At 50.4% G+C, this 25,254-nt stretch overlaps 1 protein-coding gene across 1 annotated transcript in view; it reads left to right on the forward strand.

Annotated features, from left to right (window-relative positions):
* Positions 1-15,472: 15,472 nt before the first annotated feature.
* LOC311213976 (gamma-aminobutyric acid receptor subunit alpha-3-like) overlaps positions 15,473-25,254 on the forward strand; it is a gene marked incomplete at both ends in the record, with an annotated part of 51,502 nt that continues 41,720 nt past the window's right edge. Inside the window, 2 exons of the mRNA XM_084294330.1 lie at positions 15,473-15,561; positions 18,899-19,020. Coding sequence (XP_084150456.1) covers positions 15,473-15,561; positions 18,899-19,020 — 211 coding nt within the window. The remainder of the gene's footprint in view (positions 15,562-18,898; positions 19,021-25,254) is intronic.

Below are 25,254 nucleotides of genomic sequence, written 5' to 3' on the forward strand. Positions count from 1 at the left end.
TCTGCCTGCCTCAGTGCCCTGTGGCTCTTCCTCCTGTGCATAGCTGCTTTGCTCTGCCGTGTCTTCCTGTCATCAAATGCACGACTCCTTTTGCTGCTTGTCTCTGATCTGTTCACACTAAAAAACCTGAAGGAGACAGGCCGTGGGAGAGCACTGCCTGTTGGTGGTACGTTTGGGAGAGCCACAGGCAGCTGGATACTCCGAAGCACTGTGCCAGGAGGAGTCCCAGCTGCCTGCCCTGGGACCTGCAGCCTGATGCTGTCTGCTGGCATGGCAGACTGGCAGGGGGTCAGGGTGAAGGGGTCCCAGAGGGCTCTGATTGACAGAACCCTGTTCTTGCAGCCCATCAGGCTTATCTAAGCCTTGGTGTTGCCCCAGTTCTTTTGGGCAACTGGTGCAGTGGTTTCTATCATGTATATACATGAAGGTATTTCTGAGAGTGAATGTTCACTGTCAGTGGTGATGTAGTTATGGACAGAGGAGACTTGAACTGGTGGCTAAGCCAGTGCTTCTGCATGCTTCCACCCCTGGCAGCAGCAGTGCAGATAGTGTATGCATGAGAAGCTGTGTGAGTGACAGGGAGACAGCCCTTGAGCATGCTTTGACTGTCCCTTTTTTGGTTTCTTCATCCCATGCCAGGAGAAGGCTATCATGCAAGCCTTTCTGAGCAGTTCTTTCTTTCACTAAGTGCTGAGCTTCTGGCTCAACATCGGCTTCCCATGTGGCTGCCTCCAGGAGGCAGAGATTGGAATGTCCTGTCTCCTGCAGCCACCACTCACCTTAATATCGTGAAGAGCTCTTATTACCTGGGTCTCTGCTGTTTTGTTTCAGCTAATTAGCACTGATGAGATCCACTCGGTGCTAGGCGGTCTCCCATCCCTCGGCTTCCTGCAGTCCTTGTAAAGTTTACCAAACATGGCAAGATATTAATCCTTTCAGGGACCATAGCACAAGCAATGTGGTGACATTTAGAGCCCTTGTTAAAATAGCAGATTCAGCTGATGTCTTTTGGAAACTTCTGCTCTCCTGCTGACAGGCTTTATCTACAACCATATCGTGTGGCTAACTATCTTGCTTGATGGAGAGGATCCTAAAATTGCTGTTTCAATGAAAGTACAGCCAGTCTCCAAATGCAGTAAGTTCTGGTGTACACAGAGTTCATACTTCCCTCGGAATTTATTGATGTAATGGCCTTTGCACCCAAAGCCCAGCCATGTCTTTCAGCCAGGAGCTTTGCTGTTTGGTGTCCAGCTGTGAAATAGCTTATTTCTATCAAGCTGTAATGAGATCAGGATTTCCTTCAAAGGAGAGGCTCAAGCTGATATACAAGGCTGAGGAAGGTACCTATGAAGGGAAGGGGAGACCTGGAATAATATTCTATGTAATACAAACATAGGGCATTTTCCAAAGACCTTAGCTGATGCTATCAACTCCTGCAATTTGGTGTGAATCTTCTGTTGTTTGGCCCTGCTTCAAGCTCCAGGTTTTGTCTTCATACCAGTCTCCAAGTTTTTTGAAACAAAAAATGAGTTCAGTTTTGTAGGTGCAGAGAGAAACAGGAATCCAGAAGGATCCAGATGAGAAAAACAAAAAAGCCAGCCCCTCCCTAAATCTAGCCTTCCCATAGAGATGATTTAGATGAGTATTTAGGTACCTAAAATGCTTAAGTAATTTGGATTTCACAAGCATGTGTGGTATTAGAAATAGAAATGCTGAAGCATCTAAAACCTCATGACTCCACAGGGGGATTTTTGAACTGATGCTGCTATTGTAACTGCAAGAGAGATGAAAGTCTGTGACTAGGTCTCTCTCCAGGTTTAGTTTTGCCCTTGCCAAGGGACTGCAGGACAAATACAGTCTCTTTCAGGCCCATTAGTTTTTATGAATTTGTTCCACTGCCAGCTTATAGTTCTTGAAATTCAAGACGGTGAGCTAGCCCTGCTAAAAGAGCTCTGGTACTTCTCCATGGAGTTGGGTCTGCCTTCTGGAGATATGGATGGGCACACTTTGTCGTAGAGACAAGAGTCTAGCTCTTTTGTTCTGTCAGCATCTGCTAGGACACAGACATGGAGTTCAACAAAGTGCTATGAAGTTTTTTGGGGTCTTTGATTTGTTGGGTGGATATACGAGCTGAGCATCTATATAAACTGAAGGTATATGGCCATCCCAACGGCCTCTTTGGATGTCTGGCCACTTCTAGGCATGTCTGAGCTTGGGTAAAACCCCAGATCTTATCTAAAGGAGCAAGGACTGTGATGCTGTGTACAAACATTGTGTTGTACCTCAAGCATCCCTTGGGATTATGGAAAAGTGAGGGGAAAAACAACCATCTTCTTGCTAAACCTATCTATTTTGTCACGGATTATCTTCAATCTCAAGTGAATCGCTAGAAAACTCTGCCCTGGCCCATTGCCCTCCTTTTTCCCACCAGCAGTGCTGCAATGCACCAACATCTACAGATGATGCTTCCTTTCTTGTCTGCTTTGCCAGTTTTCTGCAAACTAAACTCCTGGTGGTGGAAACTACCTTTGTGTTTATTTCCAAGATTTATTCCCAACATCAGGTGCTTGAGATGTATGGGTGAAGTCACAGACTGCATAATATATTATGTGGGGTGTAGAGATAGCTGTCTCCTTTCCTAAGGTCTGATATTTAGGGTTGGAGAGTTTCAGCAGCAGGGATGTGTTTTCTCTGCTAGAGAGGATGGAAAGATCAGTGTGTCCTCCAATCCCTTCTTAGGGCCACAGGGAACAAGTGTGTGGGAAAGTCTGCTTCTGGCAGGGACAAGCAAATTCCTGCCTCCCACCAACTCCTAACTGCCCAGCAGAAACAAGATGTCAGGCAGTGGGTTTGCTGGAAAAGTGGTACCCTAAGGGCAGTGCTGATGAGAGCATGCTTTGAAGGGGAGCCTCCGCTTTGCATAGGCTGCTTTTGCTCTGTTTCTGGAGACCAGAGCGAGCATAGCATTTCAGGTGGCTTTTTGTCCCCTTTGGGGGCTTTATCCTGGATATGGGGAGTTCTGTGCCCTTGCTGGCGTGGAAGAGGTAGGAGGCTTTCTTACACTGAGGGAAGGAGATGCTGCCTTTCTGCCTCAGCCCAGTGCTGTGCTTGCTTCTTCGGGAATGGCCTTCCTGCGTGCTGTAGGAACTGGACCCCAGTTCTGCATGACTGCACCTGGCCCTAACCCAAGGCTCTTCCTCCTGTCCAAAGGAGGACAAGTACCAGATCAGTGCTGGTTTGCATGGGAGGTTCCAATTTGCTTGCAAGCTGGGAAAGCCACCATCTTCTTGGTGCTGCTTTGTCTCACGGCTAGACTCTGCCTGAGGGCTGCAAACGTGGTGCAGAGCAGCTCTGCCGTGCTTGCTGCCTGCGTGGGGCAGCCCCAGCGGGGAGGCTGCGAGGGCAGCAGCGGGGCCGGGCAGCGTGCAGGGTGAGCAGTGACCCCCGTCCCCGACCGAGGCTGCAGGCGGGTGGCTGATTTATGGCTGTGGTGAGATAGGGGTCTCTCGGAGTTAAGCTGTAGGCGAGTTGCCATGGAGACAAGCTAATAAAGCACCAGGCAGCAGCTGGCTCCGATGGCGGCCCTGCTACGGGTGCAAGGAGCGGGCGAGCGGGTGGGTGGGGAGAAGGGGCAGCTGATTTGGTGGGGAAGGAGGCGAGCACTGGGATAGCAGGACACCAGGAGGGTTTTTGAGAGGGTCTTGGGTGCTTTGAGAGGGAAGGAGGTGAAGGAAGGAAGATCCTCCCTCTTCCAGCCCTTTGGGGAGGGGGATTTCAACATGGTGCTCCTTAGGGGTGTGTGGGACCGGCAGCCTTCGGTGGAGGAGCTGGCCCCATGTGCAGCTTGAGCACTCTGTTCTGGCCTCCTGCCTGCATCAGCAGCCTGCTCCCTTAGTGCCTAGGGCTGGGTGCTTCCCCCACAGCACGAGGGGGCCTCAAGGTGGCTGGGAATGTCAGCTGGTAGAGGCTGCCTGGTGCAGTGCTGGCACACAGGACTCATAGCTGTGATTAGGGTTGGGTTACGTGTGGGGTTATGTGTGGAGCCGTGTGTCACTGGGCCATGTCTCCATCACACACTGCTGCTTCTGCCTCGCAGCACTGGGGAACATCACCCGTTCCCTGGATCAGCCACCTGCCCTGGCTGCTGCAATGTGACTGCTCCCATGGGTGCTGGGCCTGGGTGTGAGCTGGGATCAATGTGGATGGCACAAGATTGCCTCCAAGGAGCTGAGGACATCTCGAATCCCTTGATCCAGCCTGCACCTACAGAAAGACCTGTCCAGTCTAACAGCTTCACTGGGCTGGCAGTTATTAAATCTGCAGCTCCATTCAGTTCAAGGGCACTGTAGCATGGACCTAAAACTAAGCACACTTTTATTCTGGCTGGTTGAGCAAGGGTGGCAGGAGGAAAAGGCTTAGCTAATTATTAGCAAGATATTCCCAGGCTGCTGTACTCCCATTTTGAGAGATTACTCTTCAGCAATATGGTGACAGCCTTAAGGTTTAACCTTGATCACTTTAAGAAGGGTTTTGCCTCAAAGCAGTCTTCTCCTGGAGTGTGCCAGAGTTCAGGTAGACATTCCGACAAGTAAAGGAGGATTTGAGGGTGTGTATAATATTTTAAGGAAATAAATAAACCAAATACTGATTATTGAGGCATGCATTAAAAGATGACTGCTTACTGTTTTCACGGGATGTTTTTATAACTCTTACATTGATGGATGCTCCCCACAGAGACTGATGCTCTCAGGTCAGGGTTACATATCTTCCAAACAGGGTGAAGATCAAGACAATTCTGGCTAGCTAAGGCCAGCTATTGATAAGGCTGCTTTCCCTCTGCCTCCCAGAAAAGGTCTCCTGTAGCTGGACTTCCTAAGCTAACTAATGGCTTCTTCCCTGTCCAGGGCCTCCTGTGATGTCCCTGCAGGGCTAGCTGGCAGGAAGGGCTGGCCAGCCCTTATCGCTGCAGCCAAACCAGAAGGGGCACAGGTCATACAAAGCTCTGGAGCCTGCCCAGGAAGGGTGATGGCTGGGATTTGGCTGGTGGAGATTTTGATTGTTGCTGTTTGGCTGGCTAGAAGCAGGCCTTGCTGTGGAGCACAAGTGCCTGCTCTGCCAAGGATTTGTGTGAGCCAATATGGCCTGAATCCAGCACATCTGGGGGAGTAGGGAGGGCTGCAGTGTGCCAATCCACTGACCTTCTAATTTAGGGTGCTTTTAGGTATGGTATCTCTTGCTCTGCTGGCAGCAGCTCACTGTTCGTATGGCTACATCCCTGTAATTTTTCAGCTTGTACTTTTGCCTGACCCAGTCACAGCCACTTCTCTCTGCCTTCGCAAGGAGAACTTGCTGCATGGTATGGCTCCAAGGGGAGGGACTTCAATTGATTTTGGACTGATAGAAAAAAAAAAAAAAACTGCAACAACTTTCACTAAAGGGCCTCATGCCCAAGACTATTTCAGGCTGCTGGCAGTGTCAGAGGAGACCTCTGAGTGAGCTGAGGAGGCATGTCAGAGTGGTGTGAGCTATGGTGTTCCTGAGGCAGTCTGTATTGCTGTTGGTTGTGGATGAACAGGCCTCAGGAGAACCATGGTTTCCATTGCCTGTGACTATTGTTAGCACTACTTAAACCTGTAAATCTTGGAATGTTCTTCAATATGAGCCATTTAAAATCCTGAGTCACTTGTCTCCGGATATGCTTGTCTCGCTGATTCTGTTTCATGCCTGTTCTCCTACCCAAGGCAGCTCATGCCAGCAGCTGAGTCAGTTTGGAAAGGAGGGAGAGCGAGTATTAGGGCCTCCTCTGCTCTGATCCCCTAGGCAATAAATGTTCTTGAGTTAGCCAGGTCCTATGCATGGTCCTACTTCTGGGCATGGTTATCTCAGCAGCGTTCTCCAATTGTTCTCCAATGGAGCCAGTAGGAAGGTGGTTGACCAGGTCCTTGGGGTTTTTTATTAAGTGAATGGCTGTGCCTTGGGTCTTCCTCTGAGCTTTCCCTGTTCCCTTGCCAACGCTTGTTTGCAAGCCTATAAATCGGGAACAGAAGGAGATGTGCCTTTGAAAAAGCCTTGAAGTAAACAGAAACTTGGTGTGAATAAGTATGGCCAGCTTGTGTTGCTCCCCGGGCTCTTCCTTCGCTGAGTGTGCTTTGAGTAGCAGATTAGACTGGATGATCTCTTGAGATCTCTTCCGATGTGAATTTTCCTGTGATCCTATGATTTGCCACAATTGTGGAGAACAGCAAAAGCGCCTCTGCTGACATGCACGCATAGCTCACTCTTCTCTGGAGTGATGCTTTAGATAATTGTAGGAGGACTCCAATGCAGAAAAAAGATTTTTTAAAATGGGAACAGCCCCGCACCATGCACTGGTTGCTGTCATTCATGCAGAAGTAGTCTAAGGACAATGAAATATTAGCTGTCTGCATGGGATCTCAAAGGCAAAGGTCCCTGCAGCTCAGACAAAATACGTATCAGACCAGAACATAAGTTGGAGGCCTATTTGCTTCAAAATTGTCTGCTTCTGTTGGCTAGGGCTGGGTGTGGTGTTGAGGGCTGGAGAAACTTGATTGCTTATGGCTTGTGGTAGCTGGAAGGCCCTGTAAGAGATCCAAGTGTTGCAATAACACTAAGGGCTCTCCATCCTCTGGTCCAAGAGGTGTCACACTTGATTGTGGGGGCACTGTGCAGGTGCAACCTGAAGTCCTTGGTCAAGATTTTGGTCTTCAGATCTGTGTCGTGAGGCTTGTCAAATCTTGCTTATGGCCCCTATCTAGTAGAGGAAAGCTGAACTCTGATGGCATTTGAACTGCTGCTAACAGATGTATAGATAGGTACAGGCATATACAGACTAGCAAAAACTGCTCAGATCACAGGGAACTGACTCTTTGCTTTAAAAGAGTCTGTTTTCTTCCTGCTGCTCAGGAGCACATAAGAACAAATGCTGCTATCTTACTAAAGTCGGGATGGTCTTTAGGAACAGGGTAAAACAGTGATTGTGTCTAACTTCTGGGTAGCAAGGGCTGGGTCACTTTCTGATACAGAAATGCAGAGAACTGACTCCTAGACTGGATTTAATTGTTCTTGTGCCCTCTTTCAGGGCTCTTGCTGTGAAGGATGTTTGCACGTTACTTTTGATATTCAAAAATAAGTGCTAGAGGTATTTCTGAGGTTGTCAGTGGTGCTTGCAGTTATGAACCTTTATCTCATCCCAGCTCCTCCGCGCTGGGTGGAGGTTATGTACCAGGCACAGCTGCGGCTGAGTCCTGCAGAGTGCTTCACAAGGAGAGCTCTGCAGGGACAATATATTTTGAGTGCGCTTTACTGTCAGCTCTTGTCTGCCCAGCTTCAGTCGCGGGGCTCCACAAAACCTCCCGAGCCCAGCCAGCCCTGGCCAGTGCGTCTTGTACCGAGCCTCCTCGGGGACTCTTGCACTGCCACCCTATTCTTTTTTTTTTTTTTTCTTTTTTTTTTTCTTTTTTTTTCCTGCCTGCTCCTTGCAGCATTTTAACCTCTCTTCCTCCTCCTCCTCCCTTCCTCTGCGTTTGTTTTCCTCCGCATGCTGTTTTATTGCGATATAAACCTCCGCAATCCCAACTTGTGCTCCAAACTTCCCTGCCCCGCCGGCAGACCGGGGCTTTTGGCCGGGCCTGGCAGCGAAGAGGCATTTTGGCAGGGTTTGGGTTGCGGTGCCCTTTGGGGTGCGGTGCCTTTTAGGGTGCCGGCCCCCTCCTCGCAGAGCAGCAGCGCCTTGGGGAGCTCCCACCCTTCAACAGGTAGACGCTGCGAGCAGCCAGCCGTGCTCTGCTCATCCGCCGGTGCAGAAAGGATGGCGGGGACCGGGGCCGTGCCGGGCTTCGGCGGAGAGCTCCGGGGCACCGCTCGGGGCAGGGAGGGCGGCAGGGTTGGGCTGGGGTGGGGGAATCCGCCGCCCGCGCCGCGGGGTGGGCAGCTCGGCACAAAGCGGGTGGTTAAACCCTCCTCCGGGGCGCGGGGAGGAGGAGGAGGAGGAAGGCGGGGGGATGCTGCTTCCCTCCCTCCATCCGTCTCTCCCTCCCTCGCCGCGGCCGGAGGAGCGCGCAGGCGGCGGCTGGCAGCCCCGGCCCGGGGGGCTCGGGGGTACGGAGCGGTGCGGAGCCGCGCGGGCTCCGTCCCCCCCCGCTGGGGCAGCCGGCGGCGGCGGTGAGTGCGTGCGGGGCGCGGCGGCTCCCCCCCCCCAAAAAAAAATCCCGGGGCTCCCCCCTTGAGATGGGTGGCAACCCCCCGGCAGGCATCGGGATGCTGGGGGCGGTGCGGAGCCCCCCAGCTGGGGGAGACCCTCGGAGCTGCACCCTCCTCCCCATCGGTTTTTGGTTTAAGGGGTGGGGGGAGAGCGATGGTGGGGGCTCGGGGGGGGTGGCTGGGGGGTCGGAGCCGCTCTGCTCCCGCAGCAAGTCCGGAGCGTGGTGGTCCGGGGCGAGCAGAGCCGAGCCGTGCCTCGGCACCCGCCTGGGGAGCGGGGAGAGGGGCAAGAGGCAGCGGGGGGAATGTCTGCAAAAGGACGGTGTCGAGCTCGGTTCGGAGAGCCGGACGGCAGATGTAGGGGAAGGGCTGATCGGGGAGGACGGCGTAGTAAAAGCAAAGTCAAATTTCCCCCTGAATCCTGCAGCCAGGCCTAATGGGTACTGATGCTGACTTGGGGTGGGGAGGGAAGGTGGGAGGGCGAAAGGAGTTTTGTGGGGCTGCGGTCTCTAAGGCTGCTACGGGAGGAAAGGGAAAAGAGCTCCAGATCCTTCCCCCTCCCCCCCGAGTTACTGGGACTGAGATACGGATCATTTAAAGGGAGTAGCGTAATGCAATTAAGCATTAGACAGTCCCCACTGCAACGTTTATCCATTGTTCTTCGCTTTGCCTTCTGCCAGAATGATTCTAGTCTGGATGAGGGAAGCATAATTGAGCAAATAGTTCATTTCCCTGGCCAATTGCATCCATAGTCTCTCTCCTGAATCCGCTGGCTGCCTGCATACACAGCAGCATCCTCGGGCAGAACGAGGGATCCGGGACCCTCTGGTGAGACTGCCACTGTCGTGGGCCAACTGGCGAGAGCAGCTCTCATCCCTGCCCACCTGAGGTGTTCTGACAGTGGCAGAAGGGCACGCTTGTTCCCTCACCTCTTGATCCTTGGGGGAGGTGTGAAGAAGAAAAATAACAGGTGGAGAGGCAGGTCCAGCCTACAACTAGGAGATGCTGCGTGTGGTTCAGGCAAGTCATCTGTTTTGTCTAGTCTTTCTTAACTTTCTCTTTACCCCAGCGGATAAAGGATCTCCGGCTGTTTTGAGGTGATGCTGTTGTTCTGGTGGAGTTTGTCTGCCTGTCCTTCAGCCTGGGTCTGTGGTGGCTGGGTGCCCTGCAACGCGTGCGCACACAAGTGCGGCGGCAAGGGAACGCAAATGCTCTGCTCCTGCTCTTTTTTTCCAGAGATGCAAGCAGCTGGAGCAGTTGTGGCTGCACCTGGGCCAATGGCACACGCTTGGCTGGGGGCTGCAACCTTTTCCCTAGAACCTCCTCCCAGTTCACAGCAGAGCTCTGTGTTAGGGGTATGCACACACGCATTTGCTGCACCGCTGCGAGACCTCCTCAGCACTGGGAGGCTGCTGCCTTTCCTCGCTTCTGGAGCTTTATCAGTCTGCATCACGCGGCTTTCCTCCTTCTGTTCTCTCCTCTCCTCTCCTTTCTTCTTTGTCTGTAGACTGCCACCTGTCCCACTTCGCTGTCAGCTTCCCCTTCGCCTTTTTCTGCTTAATCCATTCTTTCACCTACATTTCTTTTTCTTGAAGTAGACCTCGTCCTCTTCACTTTGCTCCCTCTCAACACTAGAGAAGAAGCCCAGCTCCTCATCTCAGTAGGAGCATTCCTGCCAACTGTTTACAAAAAGTAGCACAATACCCAGGCTGAATGCTGACATAATTGCATACCCAGCCAGAGAGTGTAGTAAATAATCCTGCCTTTCAAGCTTTTGCCCAGTGGTGAGTCTTTTGCCATCTCCTTCACCCCTGGGCTAAATGTATTATACTTGGCTTGCTTTTACTTATATTATGGAAACACAAAGTCAGCACAGTTAGCACACACATATGGTATCGAAGTAGACATACACTGATGTCTTGCACTGTATGCACTGTGCACGCATGCATTGTGTGTGTGTGAGCGTGCATCACACAGCTCTGCTCCTGGGTCCAGCCTTTGACAATATTGCTTGGCAAGCAGGAGGTCAGAGAGGAACGACAGAGCCGTAGATATCCTTCCACTGGGGAAGGAGAGATGGCTGTGGGGTGAAGGTCAAGAGCACCAGCAAAAAGCAAAGGGTTTGCCTAGCTCTTTGCTTTGGTTAGGGTGCGAGCTAGTTCTCCAGGGGTTTGTGTACATACAACACGATTGCTGACTGTGGATATTGTCAGCGTGGTTGTATTTCCAGTAGTGCTCGGGAGCTGGAGTCTGTCTGCAGTTGCTCTGATTGTGAGTCAGTCTGTCTGCAGTTGCAGTAGCCGTGAATCAGTGTCTGCCTGTAATTATGTGGGTGAATCAGTGTTGGCTTGTTACACTTGTGAGTGCAAGCGGTTTCCTGTAGCGGTTGTGGGTGTGAGTCACTCTACAGTCCCTCTGGATGTGTTTTCAAGCAGAGAGCTGCAACACTGGGATTAGTTTTGTTTTGAGAAATTGTCAAGCGGCTTCCCATTTTGAAAAAATTAAAGCTGGGCTGAGAGTTGGGCATGGAGCTTGCTCAACATCACCAACCTTCTGCAGGAGAGACCCAATTTAAGGCTTGCTTTCAAAATTTCCGTGTTGATTTGAACCTTTACATTTCCTTCCCTTGTGCATCTGGATTTGTGTCCTCTTAAGCTGGTGTCTCCTGCAGAGCTGCAGACAATGCGTTTGGTAACCATCACGTGTGCCTTGTACCTTGTGTGGCAGATTGATGGGAAGGTGATTTATGGCTTGTGCAGTGTGTGTTTATAGGACTGCTCAATGTGCACCTCTTGGGTGCATTTTCACGTTTGAGTCAAAGCCTGGTTCCTCTGCCATGAGCTGCCTGCTGTGTGCCAGCGCTGGCTCTCTAAGATGGCAAACAGCAAGTTTGATTCAGGTAGGCAGGGGCACCGCTGCCTTGTTCTTGTTCTCACATTCTTATAAATGCTGTGGTAGCTTTTGGTCTTCTGGTGGTATATCTATTTAGCACAGAGCTGAACTGAGAGCCAAGTTGGATGGAAGCAGAGTCCAGGCTGACAAACCAAGCCTTCCTCTGCACTAGCTGGTGCAGGTAGAGCGCGCTGCTAGTGGGGCTGGACTGCTTCCAGTACAGGCTGGCTTGGTGTCTGCACCATGCAGCACATGTGTGCATCCCAGCGAGCTCATCTTGCAACAAAGGGATGTGAAGAGCCTGTGGGACCAAGGTCTTGTGAAACACCACAGTGTTATTCTACTGTTTCCAGGCTCCAAGACAAAATATGTCTGCTCACTGCTAGCCCTGCACCCCAAAAAAGGAGAGAGTTTTATTCCAAGGAATCCTCCTTTTTAGCTGAAATGATTGAGAACTGAAGCAAACCCACCCCAGCAGGGACACAGGGCAGCATGTGCATCATCTGCATTTTTTCTGCTGCACCGAGTGCTTGCTGGCTGCCCATCGCTGCAGGAGGGCTCGGAGCTGTACCCAGAGCAGTGCTGGAAGAGGCATGGCAGCGATGATCTCAAGGCTGGGGTGTCTGCAGAGGATCAGGGACAGCACAGCCTGTGCAGGCTGGATGCTTCTGGAGTCCATAAAGGACATCAGAGGACCTCTCCTGAATACCCAGGACCTGGTCTGTGAAGGCTGCGGTGCAATGAGGGAGGGAGCAGCTCTGAGGAGCTGCTTGTGCACCTGATCTGGGGGTAAACCTGCAGGTGCTGAGGTCGCATACAGCACTATGCTCAGTTGTGCAGGTGGGTGGATGGTTCAGCACCAAGTGGGGCTGGATCACCCCCTTCCTCCTGTGCTTGTATCTGAGCCATCGAACTGCGGCTGCCTCTGCTTCCCAGCTGGCTTCCCAGCACAAGCCCTTCTCTGCTCACATGCCCCTGAGATACCTGATTTGGCAAAGATGCCGAGCAGCTGCAGGTCCTGGGGGCTGGGGGGGAGCTGTAAGCGTTCAGCACTCCTCTGGCTGATGCCACCGCTATGGGTGCGCGGCACGGCACGTGGGCACGCCAGCGGTGATGCTGCAGGCACGCTGCCTCCTGGTGTGTAACAGGGGCAGATGTGTCCTCTGGGCTGCTGCTTCACAAGTGCCACCTGCATGATGAGACTATTGCTAAGTGAATCAAATTGCTCCCTTGGCTGTGCGTGTTTCAAGGAGGCAGTAATTTGGGAGAGATACTAATGTGACTCTCATAAATGTACCCATGTGGGTTTTTGGGACCCTTTTCTTCATTTACTTTCCTTCGCCTGCATTCTCCTTCTCTGAGCTCTACTCTTTTTTTTTTTTTTTTCTCCACCTCCAGAGCTTTCTTTTCCTTGTCAGCACTAAGCCTGTGTTAATCACTCTTTCCTAGGAAGGCATTTCAGAATATTTAATGGCTCCTACAGTAAGGATTGCTGAAAGGATCAGACCTGGTATGCAACGTCAGGAGAGCCCCAATGTTAACATCAGTACTAGGGGACCTTGCTGATCCAAAAGATACCAGCATGTTTTTGATTCCCAAACCCACCTCAGGAGGAACAGGAGCTGGAGGATGTTTTGGGGAAGCTTTTCCAGTTCCTCTTTCCAAAACTGCACAGCCAGGAGGAAAGCTGTTTCCTGGGAGTCTTGTTTCGCTGTGGTGCTCTGGAGATTGGACAGACAGCATGTGCTGGAGAGGAGTGGGTATATTTACAATGCCTTTAGGTATCTGGTTGTAAAGAAACCTGCCAAAATCCAGAGTGTACTGAATTGTAAACTTCAAGTGTTGCTTAATCCCAGCTGCAAAATGTTAGCAGGGCTCCTTAGAAAATCTGCATTTGATTCAGCTGGGGAGGTTACCAGCAACTGCAGAATTAGTGATGAATGCATTTGCTAAGTGTGCCATTAAGAAATGAGCCATGGGCAGATGGAACAGAGAAATGAAGAGCAGCTTTGAGCATACACCATCCTTACAGAGGTGATGCTGGGAGCTGCAGTGCTATGGGAACCAGCAATACTGGGCTCTGGCTAAGGTGGATGTACAAAGGAGCTTTGAAAGAGCCCCAGAACCGTATGCCTTATGGAAAGGAGTGAAAACCTCCCCTGCAGTGGCTTCCTTGCATCCTCCAGAGATGGTGCTTGTCTAGTAATGGGGTGATGAGCAACAGTGCTGGGGGGAACTGCTCCTTCTGTAGCTGTCCTAGTGCTGCCTGGCCAGCCCTGGCTCTGTCTCAGTGCTACCAGGGTTCATCACCAACAGTTACAGACCCTGTGTTAGTCAGGAATGTCAGTCATGATCCTCAGGACTGGGTCTGTTTTACAATCCATCTAAGTGTAACAGACAAAGAGCAAGGAAAATGCAGCAGAGCCTCTTCTCTCCAACTCCCCCAGGCAAATATGGAACAAGAACCAAAGGAAAGAGGTAGAAAGCAGTGCCAAGCTATTTTTTATGCTGCGCAGTCCTTCCTGAGTCCATAAGAGCATCCATAGCAAAACAGGCATGTCTGGCAAAGTAGTCACTCGGAAAAGTGGTGAAAACAGAATTTGTCCCAATGCAGGTATGCAGAATTGGTCCTGATGCTTAAAATGAGACCAGAGCATGCATTTAACTTCTTTTCAGGCAGCCCTGTTATTCTTGGCTCACACCTTCAACAGAACTATCCAAAATACAAAATTAGCCATTCATCTTCACATAATAATGAAGGAAAACTGCACGAACAAGGTCTGGTGGAAACATAGCTGTCTTGAGCTTCTTGGCTCAGACACTAAGAAGTGGCTTTTGTCACTGTTCCTGGCTGGATCTCTTTCTGCATTACCTCAGTGCCTCATTTTCTGGTCCTCTTTTCTTCAGCTGCTCTGTCCCACACTTGGTGTATGATCTTCCCAGCCTGTGGTCTCACCAAATATGAGTTCCTGCAGAACCAGGAGGCACTACTGAGAAAGTGGAGGGTCCTGGTTCATGTGGATAGTACTGGTCAAAAACTGCTGGCAGTGCGAATCCTGCCAAAACAAACCATTAATTTAAATCCACATTTGAATGGGCAAGTGTTGATTTCAATGAGTCTTTTCAGTGGTGGTGTGGGGAAGGGAGGGGGAAGCGAGCACTGGATTTCTGCTTTTGGCTACTGCTTGAAGCTGTCTCAGAAAGAAGTGTTTAAATCCTATTGTATAATATGCAAGTTTAAGAAAATTGAAATGAAATCTGTTGAGCTGCTAATTTAAGGACTTCTGGATTTGCCTCGTAAGAAACATCAACATTTTAGCTGTCCTTGTTCTGACTTGGAACACGCTTCCCTAAACTGTTGGAATTTCCCACGGAGCACATGTTCAATCCCTAATTTGTGCTTCGTCAGCAAATACTTGGATTCCAAGTCCATCCCTCCCACCCTGCTCTGTCTGTATAGGATGTCTGCTGGGGGATCCCATGTCTGCACACCCCTGGTGTTCAGTACCTCTCACAGCTCAGCTGTCCCCTTCACCTTCGGGCACCTTGGCTGCTCTGGGAGCTCATGGTCGTGCCTGGCTGCTGCGGCACTGACCAGCCTGTGCCAAGTGGAGGTGTTATTTCGGGCAGGCATCACAACAAGCTGTATTTATACAGGCTGCTGCTCCAAGGTGCATCAACATAATGGGGTACATAAAAGGGGAAAGGTGGTTAAATGTGTAATAACATCACAATAAAAGGAAAACCGAGCATTAATGAAAAACCTGCGTGTGCTACGCGTGGTACAGTTGAACACTCCCACTGCTTGGGCCTCAATACCCAAACTTTATAATAGTTTCTGGTGGTGTCATTACCAGAATTAAATGAGGACCTAACTGTCCAGAAAGACATTTGGGGAAAAAATGGGTCTTAAGACTCATTTCTGCTGTACATGTGTCTCCAAGCAGCATGGGTGGAGGGAGCTGCTGGAAGGGGGCATGGTGGTTGGGTGTATGGGGTGAGGAGGGGGAAGAAATGGGTGTAAAAAGAGGTGTTGGAAGTGAAACTGTGCAGTGACTGGAAGGTGTCAAAGCCCCTAAAGCCCCTGGAGAGCTCTGTGTATGGACACCCCTGGCTCTGACCCCACACAAGGTTCTCCAGGGCCAGCAGTGCTGCAGGCAGTGCTGCTGGTCCCTGTGGGGCCTTTGGGACTTCACGTTGGAGACCCCAGAAATACTGAATTCTGGCCAACAGGCATGAACCGCTGGGAAAAAAACAGAATTAACCTGATCGTTTTCCTGCCCATAAATAACATCTTTCCTCTTCTCTCCTTCCCCTCTGTGCCCAGGTTGTGAAGACCCAGTGGCTGTGTGCTGAGGCCATGGCGCCCAGGCTCCCAGGAAGGGGGTCTGTCTGTCTCACTGGCCTTGGAGTCCTGGTCCTGCTTTCTGCTCTCCCTGCCGATGCTGGGTAAGGTGGTGAGAGCCAAGGCCCTTGGCTAAGGCTGCAGTCCTTGCTATGCTTGAATATATCTGAGTTGGTGCCTGGATGAAGCAGTCCAGGGTAAAATACTAAGAAATCTGTTTCCTTGGGTGCCCTAGTATAAATGCAGAGCCTTGCCCCTGGTTCCTCCGAGACCTCCTGACTTTGGACACTGCCACCAGCCTTTCTTCCTGGCCTCTAGGGGTGGGTGAAAGGCTGTTAGACTGTGACAAGCCTGGCAAACCTCCTCCTGTCCTTCCTGAGCCTCTGCTGAGACTTGGGGAGCCTGGAGAGCCCTTTGAGGAAGTGTGGCAGGTCCCTCCCTGGCACAGCTGAGGGGGAGAGATGCAAATAATTTGTGGCTTCTATAAAAGAATTAGAAAATTATCTTCAGAGTGCTCAGTACAGACACAAATGTCTGCTCTGTACAAGTCCAACAGCACTCAAGGACTTTCATGCAGGAACAAATGTCCTGGTTCAGTGCTCTGCCCGTGCCCCCTCTGCATGCAGCTGTTTGCCCAGCTGCAGGCTCTTACCACTTCAGCTGCTTGCACCCAATTTTGCATAAACAAATGCATCCCGTGTATGCCTGGACGTGCAGATGCTGACCTTGGTATCGTGGTGCTGGCTGCCGGGGGACAGCTGCAGTCACTGCCTCCCCCTTCCCTCCTGCTGACCTTTTGCTTCCAGTCGTCTGATGGCTGCTGCTGCTCCCTTGTCACCTGCCATCCCCGCTGCAGGATTCATTTCCTAAATCACATACGAGGGGCCCCTTCTTCAGACACTAACCTGCCAGCGTGGCAGCCAGCTCTCAAGAGAGCATGTGCACGGGGATGAGCGGTGAGGCAATGACTTTTCCTCAAGCCTCTCCTAATTAAATTTGCTGTAAAACTGTCTTCTCTGCCTAAAGGCTTTTAATTGGTTTTAAACCATGAGCCACACACCTCTGCACAGCTCCTCTGAGTTTTTCAGTGCGGCTGGTGGCTCTCCCCTGCCGGAGCCCCTCGATCCTCTCCTTGCCTGCACCGTGCTCCCACGGTGCCTCCCCAGCTGATCCCACGCTGCTCGCGTTCAAGTCAAAGCCTCAAATGTCAGGCTAAGCTAAAGTGGCTTTGAAATTTGTAAACTCACTTTTCCCATAGCTGCTGAGACTCTGCCAGGAGTTCCTTCACAAAAATCTGTCCTCTCCCTCTTTATATTATGGGTAATTTTTAAAGATAGCTTATAAAACATTAATGAATGAGCTTTCATGAGCATGCTAGCTATTCATAAGTTATAGATGGTTATACACCCATCAGCATACTCTGGTACAGATTGCTTTTAACCATGACATCTAGTGAAAGCTGACACAATTGAAACCTCACTAATTACTGTAGACGTTTGTTAAATTCCTTAAAATCCTCCTTACCTTCAGGGAGTGCAGATCCTTCAATTCTGCTTTATGATCAAGTTCAGGTGCAAAGCCAAAACTGTGTTTTGATTCAAGTGAGTCTAAAAAGGATGCGATGCAGTTCATAATAGCAGGGGTGTTTTGATGTTTCAGAACTGATTTGGGGATGTTTCCCCACCCTGCCCCATGCTTATGGGAGCTGCAGTTCGAGCACTTCACGCCTGCTTCTGGAGGCTGAGCTTCCTGGCTTGGCCACTTCTCAACATGAGAACATGAGCGAGTGGTTTGCCAAAAATTACAGACCGAGAAGCCTCAGGAGAAGAGGGATCTGGTCCCCAGAGAAATAAACCTCAAACACTTGGAAAGCAATTTCCCACAGTGTTTGGTCATTGACTGATTAATGTCAAAATCGCCCCAAATGAAATATTTCAATTAGTGACAACGTGCTGAATAACATTAATTCAGCCTGACTCTAAAATTACCCACACCCTTCCCTCCTCCATTTTCTTTTTTAAAAACATTTTTTTAGTCCCTTATCTAACAGAAGCTTGGTTTTCTGTTAGAACATTTTGACAGAGAACTCCAATCCAGCTTTGCTTCTTGTCACCCTCTCAGCCCTCTGCAGAGTATTTGCAGATGGACCCAGAGTGTCAGGGGTGGTTGGTCTAACCAGATGGGATGCTGCAGGATTAAGCTCTGAACTGGTTCACTGACATTCTCACCCCCACCCCCTTTTCTTTTCTCTCCATAATTACTTCTCGGTCCCTGCTTTTTCCTGCTTAAACCCGCGGCAGCACCCCACAAACTGCCAGGGGATGCTGAGGCAGCCTCGTGGGCTGGAGTGAGCTCTGTGCTCTGGGGCTGCTCATGCCTCCCATACAGAAAAATGGAGAGCAAAATCTATACCTGGGGGTTGGCTGGGCTTCTTCCATTGTCATGTAGGTTTCTGCCTTTTTTTTATTTCTTTTTTATTTCTTTTTTTTTTTCTTTCTTGTTTTTATTAATCGGTGTCTGTTTTATTCCCTTCTCCATCTTCCCTGCAATCTCTGCATCTCTATAGATTTTTACTTCTTTCGGTTTTCTGTTGCTAAATTTTCTGCCTTTCCATTAGTTTTAGTCCCAAAAGCTACTTCTGCTGGGAAAAGCTGTGCTTGGAGCTGCAGCACTGATACCCTGTGCTGCCCAAAATCTCTTTTAGAAGCAGCTGTTTTCACTAGGCTCCATGGGCTCCTTTTCCGTTGATTGAGAGGGAGACACAAAATGCAAATTTACTATTTGAGCCCTTTGGGCTTGCAAAATTGCATTGGATATTTTGTTTGGTGATATGAGTTTTGTTTGAGAAATTTGCTGCTTATTTTATTCCACCCGGGGCAGAAAATGCCCCAAGGAAATCATCTTATTTGGGGCTCCTGGGCTTCTTGGGCTGAGTGGAGATAGGTACATGAGAACTCATTTGATTTTATAAACAGGGAAAGTTCAACAAACTGCAGAAATGGTTCACAGTTTTAATGATGGACTCAGCCTCCCATCCTGCTTTACCGATTTCAATTTTTCTGCCTCCCTTCCCTCTTCCCAGGAGCAGAGTACTTGGAAGTGGGCTGATAGGGTAAATTACTGGCACCTCTTACTCTGCCTCCTACAAGGAGAAACCAGGACTTGGGTAACCCTGAGGTTTTGGAGCCTCTGTTCCTACAACATCCTTCTTAGGGGCAGCCTAAGGCTGGGCAGGTTGGTTTGAGGAGCCCTGCAGAGGGTCCTGTGCATGTGGTCCTATCAACAGATGTGCCACATCCTGCAATTTGGGGCTGTTGCGGTGCAGGCTGGGGAACAGATAAGTGTTTTTTCATTTCTATAAGTGCTCGGAGAATATAAAGAACGTTTCTCTTCTGATCATGGCTTTTTTCTCTCTCCTCTTTTTTTCCCCAAATGCACCAGGCTTTCTCAGAAGCATGTTTCCGACGTCATTGATGACAGCAAAGATAACATCACCATTTTCACCCGCATCCTGGACAGGCTGCTGGATGGCTACGACAACCGCCTCAGGCCTGGACTCGGAGGTTGGTTGGGTGGAGCGAAGCTGTGCTCTGCAGCCACATAGCTTTAGGACAGAGGGGCTGCCCAGGGGGCTTGAACAGGTCTGCCCCTGTTGGGAGAAGAGTCTGGTTCAGTGCTAGAGCCAGTCTGTTGCTGGTTTCCCCCATTTCGGTCTGTGCTATCTCACTGGTGTTTTGTGAGAAGAGTGGTGCGAGTCTCCATGCATGTTGTGGCCTGCTATGACATTACATTGATAGGCCTGTAGATGGAGCAAATAGGATTTTATTTATTTCCACTAATTTAATAGATATTGTAATGTCCTAAATTATGACACTACTAGTCTCTAGAACCTTTGACTCATGTTGGTATTACATTTTAGACTGTAGGCTTTGCTGCACAGCCTCTTTTGATGTCCTTTCAGGTGTTTCCTATGTAGCCACTCTAGGGAGCTCTTTGGTGTGCTGTGCTTTAGAAAGCAAAAACATTGGTGGTCAACTTCTAATGCTTATGGCACGCACCTAGCATAGCATACGGAGTGAGAAGCTATGGGAAGATGTTGCTCCCGGTGCATTGCTGGGCTGCGATTCCCACACAGAGCTGGACTTGCAATGTGTTTGCCATTCCCTGAAGGCCAGGCTGCCAAGGGGGGTTGGGAATGAGCTTTCTCTCTCCCTTGCATACTGATGGGGGCTCTGGTGATGTAGTAACAGGCTGGAATTGCACCAGCTGCTCCTCTGCCCAGTCCCCTCTCCTGCCCTTGCCTTGTCCCTCTGCTCACATCTCTCCAGGACGGCTATGGCCCCAAGCAGCAACCATGCATAATCTGGGGAAGAAGGGTTTTTTCCAGTGAGCATCCTCACCTCTGACAGGCTGCCATGCTGCAGAGCCCAGCCAGGAAAGGGTTACAGCATCTGCATAGGCCATCCATCAGCTTTATTGCTTTTGTTGCTTGTTTCTTTCCCCCAGAATTAACTGCGGTCCCACTAATAGCTTTGCTTCCTCAAGTCTCCCCGATGGCTGTATTGATTTAACTGAAACGAGTTCTGAGAGGGGACTGAGGGGGCATTTATGTTCACTGTAGGCTTGGTTGCAGACAACCCTGTGCAAAGTATTAACAAGAGGACTCCCAGGAGCCCCCTTGCTGGGAAAGTTAAAACCTTTCTTGGAATATCTCTGCTCTGTTGCTTTAGATCCTTTAATAATGTGCTTAACATAATAAATTGCCTTTGCCTGAACCAGACATTGCACGCTCAAAGAGTGCTTTCACCTCTGATTTCCCCTCACGAAGCACTCTGGCAGACCCAGGTGGGAAGTTTTGACAAAGGTTACAGGTCTGGGGGGCTCTGGAGGCCAGAAGGGCAGAAACTATCTTGCTGCAGGCTTAGGGGTCAATTGGCAGTTCTAGGGTGATTGTTAGCATGAGGTGAGTTTCTGTTGTCCAAGGTTATGTGAAAACTGGGAAAGGGACTGCTTTCCTCCAGATTAGCACAACTAGCATTGTGTTGCTGGGTGGTTTGGTGACTTGCACGGTTCCTTGGCTTGCCTGTAGATAGCAGGGGGCAACCCATGTTGACCCAGCACCAGGCTCTTGCTGTTTCCCTTGGGAATATCTTCCACTTGCTTTTCTTTGTGAGGACTTCAGGAGGAAGCATCTCTTAACACCATGCAGTCTTGCTTTGGTATTTGAAAAGGGCAGATATGGTGGGGTGGTGCCGGGGCCAGGCTAATGGAAGGAAGGACTGGCCTAAATAGCGCGTAACAGGGCAGCAGGACATGCAGGCTCACTTCTTGGCCCCATTTTCCCTGCTTCCTGTCACAGACATCCCTCTGAAAAGGTCAGGATATGAGCAGGCTGTGGGGCTGGGTGTGCCCAGGCACCTGCCCCCGCACCCAGCAGAGCCTCCTCCACACGCGCCGGGAACTGAGCAATGTTTGTTTAGGCTTTGGGAGAAGTCTGTGTAAGCAACAGAGTGTTGATGTGGTGACTTCTCCCCTCAAGATAGCCTCTTTGTATTTATTTTCCTATCCCCTCTGTTCTCACCATCTGCTGCCACCCACTCTAATAGCTGCCATGCCAGCGCTCCCCTGCCTACCGGGATGCCGCCGGCACGGAGCGCAGCGCAGCGCAGCGGCGCTGAGCCTGCTCGGAGCACCCGGGGCTGCAGGAGGGTGTCCCCGTGCCTCTGTGCTGTGCCTGGCCCTGGGATGGGGCTCAGGGCATCCTCTCGAGCCAGTAGTCCTTGCAGTCTTGATGGCACGCTGAGGTTTGTGAGCACACACTGAGGTTAGAAGAAGAGGGATGCTTTTCCTGGCCAGGAGGGAGAAGGTATCTGTCAGCCCCCTCCTTCTTCTGGACAACCCCGTAGCAGTGGGGACACCACCACTTGTGTCACCAGGAGGTCTTATATGGCTGGTAGAAAGTTTCTTCCCTGTTTCTGCCTGGTGGCTTGCTCTGATCAGGGCCGAGTCCTGTGCTGAGTTTGGTCCCACAACCACTGAACTACAGCCTGGGTTTGGGAAAGGGGCAGCTTTATAAACAGGTCACATTATGGGGCTTGGAGAGGAAGGAACTTTCAGCAGATAACCTGTCTTTCCCCTGAGAAAACACAGTGCAGATGGGCTATTAAGTCAGAAGGGGAACAGACAAGGACCCCGAGGGGATGCAGACATCTGCTGTCACGGCCAACCTTGCAGGAGAAGAAAATCTCCTGCTGAGAGAGTTTCTGTGGGCAGCCTTGGCCTCCCCTCCTGGTCCGGATCTGTGCGTTCATGTGGATCCTGTCCTGGCCCTGCGGGGCCGTGGCGAGGGGCATCTATTTATAGCCCACAAATTCTCTTTGCTGCTGGGGCTCCCTGCAGAGCCGGCGTGCAGAGAGGTCTCTGCTTTGAACCCGGAGCTCACCTTTCTTGTGGAGGGTTGGAGGCAGGAGAGGTGGCCAGGAGGAATAGGTAGAAATGGCAGACAAAGGGAGAGGCATCCTATAGCTGAAAAGAAAGGGTGCTCAGGGAGTGGGATGTGAGTGATGAGGCACTGGGTGATCCACTGAGAACGATGCACAGAAAACCCTTTATGCTCCTGTGCTGCTTTCTGCGAGGAGTGATTGATGTGCAACCCTTACACAGCCAGATGGATGCCTGGCACCATGAGAGGGGATGTAGTGCTTGTGGTTGGGTGGTTTGGGGTTCAGCGGTGGTCCCTGTGCAGCTCTTACCTCCTGCAGCCTTATTTCCTAACTGGTGGAGTTTGGGTATGCTGTGTTGTAACCTAAACACACCTACCTTTTGTGTGTCTAGCTCTTTGCAAAGCAGGGTAGGGATTTCTCTCCTCTCAGCCAGAGGATCTCTGCTTTGGAGAGGGTGTCAGTGTCTGCGGTGTTTGGTGTGAGGCTGAGGTCCTGAGGACATGTGGAGCAGCGCTGAACAAAATCTCCATACTGGTGACCAGGGAAGCCTCGACTCCAGAAAGCTGTTGGCCTTTTCCAGGGGCTGCCAAGGAGGAAAAGGTTCTGCCACAAGGAGAGAGTGGCTGGTCATTTTCTTGGAAAAGATAGGCTTCAAACTTTCTAGATGAGCCAGTTTCTTTGCTGCAATTAAACAGCAATTTTTAGCAGCTGGGCTGCTACTGATGATTGTTGTTCCTCCTGGATGCAGCATCACCTGCAGCATAACTCTCAGTATTTGCCTGAAGAAGCTTCTACATCTTTCTGGGGCCTGCAAATGGCTGGCCTGGTCCTGCTGGAGGAGCACTGGCAGGACAAGCATCCTGCTGCCCTGTGTCCCAGTGCTGTGACAAGGGTTAGGAGCCTTCTGAAGAGCGTGGGGTTTACCAGGACCAGCAAACATGGGCAACTGGATTAAAGCAATGCACCTGCAAGAAGAACAAGGCATGTGGCCCCCTTGGTCCTTTCTCTCTTGGGGACAGGGTACGGCACCCCTTCCTTGGCCTCAGGGTTGGCAGCGAGTGGGTCCCCCAGCAGAGGGGAAGCCCCACGTTGTGTCTTCACATCTGGGTATACCAGGATGAGAGAGTAGCCTGGGCTCATGGCTGCCTTCTTTTCCTTTTTCTCACCTCCACCAGGCTGCTTTTCATGGCACTGTGTCAGCATTTCCCTGCCCTTGCTGGGCTCAGCACAGACACCCTTTGGGTAAGGCAGGATTTGGGCTCTGCCAGTAGGACTCAGATCAGGGCTGCCCACCACGGGCCTCTGGTGCCTTTTATCTGGGTTTGTTTCGTCAGCTCTGCCCTGTGAGTGGTTTTGATCTGTAGCCACCTGTTAATATTTATCCTGCTGATGTATTCCCTTTATTCTTCTGTAACTGAAGTGCACTTCAACTGTTTTTTTTTTTTTCCTGTTTTCTTTCCGTGGTGTGGTGTCTTCTCTTCTTTTGATGATGGTGTAGTTTGCATGATGGCCTCTAAGCAAGCAAGAAACATCTGGATCCATGTTCTGCCACCTGTGTTTCCCTGATTCAAGTGCTGACAGCCAAAAAGTTTTGGTCTTGGGTTGAGAGTGGCTCTCTTTAGGTTGAGAGACACCTGAGTGACGTTTGGTGCTCAGTGTGTTGCATCCTCATGCCTCTGTTATTTTGTCCTGACCTGCAGGTAGGAGCTTGTCAGCTGTGTGACCATCAAAGAGGAGGGGTTGAGACAGAGTAGGAAAATTCCCAAACTGCTCCTTGTTGATGCAGAGCTGATCCCCAGTAACCAAGGCCCTCTGGCTCCTCTGCTCACCAGGATGCTGTCTTTTCACCTGTGTTGTGAACTTACATACGGTTTGCATCATAAACAGTTTCCTGATCTGCTGTTTGTGCAAGAGAAACACCAGATGTCAAACCCAGTGTGTTTCGTTGTGATTTCCAGGATTTCAGGACTGTGTTTACCCTGTTTTTCTCTCCAAGTGAGATGAGTTTTTCTCTCCGAACTTCTCATCTTTTCTCTCTGATCTGACTTCATGCCTTGCACTGATTACTCCAGGGAGGAATTTGACTCTTTCTTAGAGAAAATCCATGTCTTATCTCAGATTTTTGTCTTTGGCTGAGATTCCTTGATGAGTTTTAATTTGAAGCCAAGGCATAGCCTGAACAGCGATTTCTTCTATTTACCTTTCTGGGCAATGGGGACCCTGCTCTGTCTTGTCGAACTTCTGAAGTTAAGATCTATGAACAAATACAAAAAAAAAGAAAGGTTGTCTTCCCCTCGAGTGCAGTTCTCTGAAGGCAGCTTTGCTGTGGATTTGCGCAGCCCCTGATGCTCTCCTTTCTCATGTAGAAATCCCTGGTGCTGCTGCTTAAACCCACAGAGCAGAGGGAGAGGGAGCTCCGCGCGTAAAGGCATGTACACATCAGAGGGCGAGTGAGGAGTACGGGCTTGACAGCTATGCCTAAGGGTGAAAGTCTTCTCTTAAATAAGTTATGAATTTGCTTAGGGCAACAAGCTTGTATCAGAGCTTCAGGGATATCACAAACATTCCGGAGGGGTCAGAAATCTGTTGTGGAAAGATTGATCATTTCTAGCATGAAATGGCACCTGAGCCTCAGGTCAGCGCCGTGTCCCTCAGGGCCATCGGAGCCATGGCCAGGTGGAGGGGACAAGCACGGCATCAGGTCCCTGAAGGAGCTGTGCAGCCGAAGCTGAGCATCGTAGTGAAGCTGTCCTTGGGCTCCTGGGTTCTCCGGAGGGGAAATAACCAAGTCCTTGGGCTGCAGGGACTGGGGAGGGAAAGATGTTTATCACTCTGCTTTGTGTGCCGCTCTTTAGGTAGTGCCTTAGCTTGCTGTGTGTTTTCAGTGAGGAGTCCATCCCACTAACTCCTCCATATATCCATGTATGTGGGCAAGAAGAAAGATTTCCTCAAAGGGTGAGAATTTTATAGGAGGATGAACCCCTATGGAGGACTTCTAATGCCAGAAATTTGTACTGGAGTAACTCAGAGCTTCAGTCCTACATCAGGCACCTGCACCGAGCCATTGCCAACGTCAGGCAGCTCATCCCTGCCCTGAGGGAAGCTGGTGGGTATGTGCTGGAGACAGGATGATGCTATTTGTTTGTAATGACTCCGGAAGGCGTGAGCCGATATTTAAGCATGTTGAACATGTGTTAGATGGCTCTAAGAACATTAGTAGATGGTGTTATAGATGGCCATAAACTGCCTGCAAGGATGTCTTTATTGATCTGTTGGATTATGGCAGCAAGTCATTTATTTGAATTTCCATCCGTTTAGTCAAATGTAAAGGATTTATAATGTGTCTTTAATTCA

Source organism: Netta rufina (genome assembly GCF_964035555.1).
Source record: "Netta rufina genome assembly, chromosome: 12".
Classification (NCBI taxonomy): domain Eukaryota; kingdom Metazoa; phylum Chordata; class Aves; order Anseriformes; family Anatidae; genus Netta; species Netta rufina.